This window comes from Microtus oregoni, unplaced genomic scaffold (genome assembly GCF_018167655.1).
Source record: "Microtus oregoni isolate MIOR12 unplaced genomic scaffold, Mior012 000000F_ref0000247, whole genome shotgun sequence".
Lineage (NCBI taxonomy): Eukaryota > Metazoa > Chordata > Mammalia > Rodentia > Cricetidae > Microtus > Microtus oregoni.
In genome coordinates, this window is record NW_024543059.1 from 45646484 (window position 1) to 45652521 (window position 6038).

The window sequence follows — 6038 nt, forward strand, 5'->3', positions numbered from 1 at the left end:
AAGCCAGTTCTATTTTCACAGGGGGAAATGGCAGTCAGAGAGGTTAAAGCACACAAGCTCTGTCCCCAGAATCCAAGCTTGGGGTGCCCCCTCACCCACAGCAGCTACCAGGAGTGGATGAGGCAGACAGAGCCCCTGTGGCCTTCTAACTGAGTGACCGATAGCCATGATAGCCTTGAGGTTGCAAAGGAAAGAATGAGAAGGTACCTGTAAGCACTACAAAGCCAAACTTAAAACGAAGCTTCTGGAAAGCAACGTGTGCTGAAGCCTCGCACACTGACTCCCTTAGGTCTCTGTGGCTGTGATGAAATACCACGGCCAAAGCCTCTTAGGGAGGAAAGATTTTATTTCAATTCACATCTCTCAGGGTCCATTACTGAGGGAAGTCAGGGCAGGAGCAGAGGCAGACGCCATGGAGGAACACTTGTACTGACTTTCTCAGTCCGTCTTCTTTCTCTTTCGTTTTTCAAGACAGGGTTTCTCGGTGCTGCCTTGGCTGTCCTGGACCAGGCTGGCTTTGCACGGCCTGTCTCTGCCTCCAGAGTGCTGGGATTAAAGATGTGCACCATCACCACCTGGCAGCCTACTTTCTTACTACCCAGGACCACCCGCCTAGGTGGCTGCACTGCTCACAGTGGGCTGAGCTCCTCCACGTCAATCAACAATCAGAAAATGCCCCAAAGGCTCACATACAGGTCAACCTTACGGAGACATTTTCTCAGATGATCCCAGCCTGGGGCAAGTTAGCAAAATAAAACAAAAACAAACAAACAAACAAAAAATGACCAGCCAGGACACTGACCCAACAGTCATGTGAAAACCACACAAACTTGGTTTGGAATGTATCGACTCAGCAGACCATTGGCTTCCAATGACTCACAGGCAAAGAAAGTCATCAGATAGCAGCCGAGACCCGCAGCAGGGATTTCCCAAGCCTTGCTGGAACCTACCTACACCAGTGCATCTGGCCAATGGCTTGATTAATGACTTTCTTCTGTTCTAGGGCTGTAAATGCTTGAGTACTGGCTTCCACAGCAGTGTCCCTGGGGCAACCTGAACCCACGTACCCTGCAACCGAAGCTTCTGGTTCAGAATAAACTTTCTGTGACTCTCTCAGGAGCACGTTTTCCCTTAATGAAGGGGCAGGGTGACGATGTGAATGTGTTCCTATTACTCCTTTGACTTTGTTTACCTGACTTGGGCAGACAAAGTGAGGCCAGGGCTATTCGGAGCCCACAGAGGTGTGCAGGAATGCACGGTTGCCGGTCCCTTCTCCCTCAGGCCTGGTAGCCTAGCCTGGGGCTTCCTCACCATCTCCAAGGTTCAGGTTGCTGTGCAGAGCACAGTCCCTCCATGGTACAGAGTCACTCCACTTAGGAAGCTCTGGAAGGGCAGGGCGGTCACTTCACAGTGCACAGATCGCTTCACAAGAACAGGGCACTATTGGGCACAGTCACTTTTCAGGGCACAAGACATCAGGATTCAGGTTACTCCGAGGGGCTCACGTCACTCTGTAGGACACAGGTGGCCCCCGCCTGGTCTCCTCCTTCCCTGCACAGGGTGGCTCCATCTCTGGATTGCTCACAGCTGCAGGATCCCTGTGGGGCCGCAGGGTCACTGGTGACCTGGCTTGGGTTCCCAGGCAGTGGCGGCTCAGCTTGCAACATGCGGCGGCCCTTGCCGATAGCCAGGCGTGGCAGGCCTCTGTTGAGGCCATCCAGGAGCGCACAGGCCTGGCAGAGCGCATGGCTGGCCAGTGCCCCGCAGCGGGTGCAGGTACCTGGAGGAGGGGGCCGAGCCGCTGGGGCAAGAGCAAGGCGCTCTGCTGAGTGCACAAGGTCCAGCACTGCCGATGGCCGCGCTGCCTCCAGGCGCTTGAGCAGGTCTCGAGCGTGGCCGCGGAAAGCCTCGGGTGCATATACGCACTCCTCGGAGAAGTAGCGCAGGCGGCGGAAGTGCGCGTACAGCACCACCTCCTTCTGCGAAGCAAACTGCAAAGGCCGGCACCGTGGGAGTGCGCACCCCTCGCCAGCAGAGCCCAGCACGCCACCCCGCGCCAGCCGCCCAGCATCACCGCGCAGGAAGTTCATGAGCACTGTCTCCGCCATATCGTCGGCATTGTGGCCTGTGGGATAGAGCTCGGGTGAAGATGGAGACAGAGGAAAGGGACGGGGAGGGGGCGCCGAGAACTGCTGGAGAGGAAATAGAGAGGAGGTCATAGGGATTCCCTGGACCCGGAGACTGAGGAGAGGACCCTGTACATCCTCCGTAATGAGACAATGGAAAAGTGACCGTAAATTGGGGACAAGGAGAGTGGAGGGAGGTGTGGGGACACCCAGAGAGAACGGGAGGTGGAGACACCACGCCACCCCACTTCCTGACAAGATATACTACCCCTCCACACCCTTCCTGCGCTCACCAGTCACGATGTGTGTAGCTCCCACGAGGCGTGCACCCTCCTCCAGCGCGCGCCGCCGCAGCACCCCACAGAAGGTGCAGCAGGAGCGACTGCGGCCAGAGCCGGCAGTGCTGCGGGCCACGGCATCCATCGTCCAGCCCCCGAACAGGTCTGCGTAGGCCACAATGGTGAGCGGCAGCTCCCAGCGCGCGGCCTGGCTGCTCACGGCCTCCAGGGCTGCGTCACGATAGCCGCCAATGCCCTCGTCCACCGCCACCAGGTGCAGCGTGATGCCCAGGCGTGGCGCGAGCTCGCGCAGCACGTGTGCCAGTACCGTGGAATCCTTGCCACCCGAGGCGCCCACGGCCACCACGGCACCAGGGGGCAGCAGGCGCCCGGCGATCACGGTGTGCAGCACCTCGGCCTCAAAGGCTGCACAGAAGCAGGAGCCGCATAGAGCCTGCCTGGAGCGCGGGCGGCGGAGGGCGGCGCGGGCTGCATGGCAGGAGGAGCACGTTGGAGCTGGCATGGGGGAAGAGAAGTGGGTTGCTTGGGGTATTCACACTGTGAAGGAAAGAATAGGGGATTATTTAGTGCGTCTACATTTCAGGGCTAATGGGAGAGAAGAGGGGTCACAAGAGATATCCACACTGCTGGGTTAATGGAGAGAGAAGGGAAGCTGATCGTCCAGGATGTCTGCACTTTGGAGCTGAGGGGAGAGAGAAACGGGTCACATGGATAGTTTGTGTTGTGGGGATGCTGCAGAAATGGTGTCCTACCCAGAGTGGCCCTTGCACAGGGGAGCCCAAGGGAAGGGCAGTTTCTTTCTGCACCAAGAAAATAAGGACCTTATGACGTGGTTTCAGGCAGAGAGGAAGACATGTAAGAAGGGGGTGCCTTTAAGAACCTTTTGAACAGTTTTGAGGTCACTATCTTGATGGAGGAGTCAAGGTAGGTGTCACTGACCTTAACTTCCAGGGTTGACAAGAACCCGGAAGAGCCTGCTATTTGAAAAGAGGGCTAGAGATGTTTGGATTTTAGTCGGAGAGGTAGGATACGGGCACGCCCCAATCTTGACTACCACCCCTAAAAGGCATGGTGCCCTCTTCCGCTAGGCACACAGACGCTGCCTGCACCACCTCTAGGTTACCAGTAAAAACTCTCCAGGCTCAGCCCTGTCCGCCAGTCCACCGCGTCTCCAGCTTGGACTAGCCAGCGGCCTCTTGTCATTCCCTGCGCTGGGATTTACCACAATGGTCAGAATGATTCCGCAGCGGCCGGTTTACAATCACTAACTTCCACTCAGCCCTCAAGCCCCACAGCCCCTATTCCTTTCACCATATAGTGTTGTGCAGCGAGGCAAAACCACCCTTCCAGGTGCTCAGACCAGACGCTCCGGGGTCTAGAACTCCGCCCCCCCATCACTCACCCTCATGGGGGGCTCAAAATGCAAAGTCCAGTCTTGACATGCTTTCCAAATGTGCCTAATCCATCCTCAGAACTCACGCTCAGAAGCCTGAGTGCAGCCAATCCTACTTGTGGCTTCAAAACCAGACGGAGACGCCACATACTCCCCACCTACTCCATGGCCAGCACGCTTGTTTGGGTCACTGGTCTCTCTGCCTTGACCTTTACACTTGCTGTTTTGCGTAAAACAATCAGCAGATGCAGCCCAGTTATCTTTCCCACATTGTTCTGTGACTGACGTTGCCCTGTGGCTCCTCCCCCTTACTCTCAACTCTCCTAGGACCCCTGTCCCCGCCCCCAACAGTTCTCCCTGACTGCTGAGCCCCGCAAGCCCCTCTCTGGACGCACTCATCCCTCATAGCTGAGCATTGCTCCTTGCAATATTTCCTTTCCAGCTTTTGATTCTACCCTTCTTCTTGCCTGGATCATGTCCCCATCAGTGTCTCACCATTTCATTTCTTTACGCCCTGCCCAGCAAGCCTGAGAACCGCCAGGTGCCTCCAGGATGGACCTCCAAATGGCCCACTGAAGATTGTTGCAGGGCACCTTTCGGACCTCAAGTGCCCCTGAAATCAGTCCCTTCTGCCTGGCATCTCTGTCTCCTGGGAGTGCCCACCACCTTCTGCCCAGTATTTATTCAGAATAGGGTGCAAAGTCATCCAGAAGAGCTTGCTGTTGTGAGTAGTCGCGTGTGGGCACAAGCAGGGAGCCAGCTGAGCTGATGGAGTGAACCCGGCTGATGTTAATACCCGGGAGGAGGAGGAGGAAAACTGTGTACAGACAGGCACGGTGGTGCACGCCTTTAACCCCAGCACTCAGGAGGAAGAGACCTTTGAATTTCTGCAAATTCCAAGCTAGCCTCGTCTACATAGTGAGTTCCAGGCCACCCAGGGCAACGTGGTGAAATCTCGTCCAAAAACAAAAACAAACGCAACAAATTAAAAAAACAAAAAACAAACAAACAAACAAAAAACAAAACAAAACCACCAAGTGGTACTTCCGGTTGGCCGGGTTTCCTAAAGGGCAGAGAAGGGGTCTCCAGAACTATTTAACTATGAGCAAGGGAAGACAGGTGACTGTCACCACTAGGTGAACAGGGAGGCCTGGCAAGAGACCAGATTTGAGCGGGATCCTGGCCAGAACATGAACTGGCAATCTTAAAAGCGAGTGCTAAATCCCTAGAGAGACCTTCCACTCTCCGGTGGCACTACAACCCCGAGCCCGCTCGATCGGGAGCAAGAGGAACACTAACCTGGGTGGAATGGGCTCTGCACTCTGTCTGCCACGCGGAAGCCTGGAGCGGAAGCTGCCCTGAAACTACAACTCCCACAAGGCCTTGGACTGCCTTGCCTACGACTACCAGAAAGCAACAGCTACAGACGAGCGCCTGTAATTCTACGGCAACTCGGACTACAATTCCCAGCAACACTAGAGAACACGGCTTTCCTGCAGTTTACGGCTCCCAAAACGCTGGACTCCAGAAGGTGCACAGACAGGCGTGGGGACTGAGCTGCAGCTACTGCTGTTGCCCTGGCAACGCGAGGTCACCAGGCGCAATGCTTGAAATCAGAAGTGACTGCGGTCTAATTTCCTAGTTTTGCGATTTATTATCCGCTGCTGCTGCTTCCTTTTTTTGAAGGAATGTAGACCTCATACACAGACCAGGCTGACCTTGAACTCAGAACCCCACCTACTATTGCCTCCAGAACGCTAAGATTAAAGGCGTGCGCCATCTTGCTCTTTTCTATCTCCTATTTTCTTTTTTTTTTCTTCAGAAAGGTGGAAGAACTCTAGACGACACTCAAGCTATTGTAATAGACCCCAGTAAATTGTCGTCTGTGCTTTTTTAATCTCTCTCTCTCTCTCTCTCTCTCTCTCTCTCTCTTTCGTTTTGTTTTTCGAGACAGGGTATCTCTGTGTAACAGCCCTCAGTGTCCCGGAAATACCTCTTGTAGACCAGGCTGGCCTTGAACTCACAGAAATCCGCCTGCCTCTGCCTCCCGAGCGCTAGGATTAAAGGCGTGCGCCGCCACCGCCCAGTTCATCGCGTGCTCTTTAAGGTCGCCGAGAACCTGCCTGGTTCTGGAGGTGGAATTACCTGTCCCATTCCGAATTTAGACTCAAGCATTTTGTCTTAAAGGGTCTTCCAAGGTTGCTTGTTTAACTGCCTGCT

General features: G+C 55.0%; 1 protein-coding gene across 1 annotated transcript; it reads right to left on the reverse strand.

Annotated features, from left to right (window-relative positions):
• Ctu1 (cytosolic thiouridylase subunit 1) lies at window positions 1–5170 on the reverse strand. Its single transcript, XM_041651179.1, has 3 exons — window positions 5118–5170; window positions 2420–2962; window positions 1–2125 (listed from the first exon to the last, which is right to left on the reverse strand). The coding sequence occupies exons 2-3, from the start codon at window positions 2925–2927 to the stop codon at window positions 1488–1490; spliced, it is 1146 nt and encodes a 381-aa protein (XP_041507113.1). The 5' UTR covers window positions 2928–2962; window positions 5118–5170; the 3' UTR covers window positions 1–1487.
• Between the last annotated feature and the right edge of the window lie 868 nt (window positions 5171–6038).

Coding starts and splice junctions, on each gene's coding strand:
- Ctu1 (XM_041651179.1), bottom strand. CDS start 2,927: ATGCCAGCTCCAACGTGCTCCTCCTGCCATGCAGCCCGCGCCGCCCTC. Junction 2,126..2,419: donor AGCTACACACATCGTGACTG/GTGAGCGCAGGA, acceptor TCTATCCCACAG/GCCACAATGCCGACGATATG.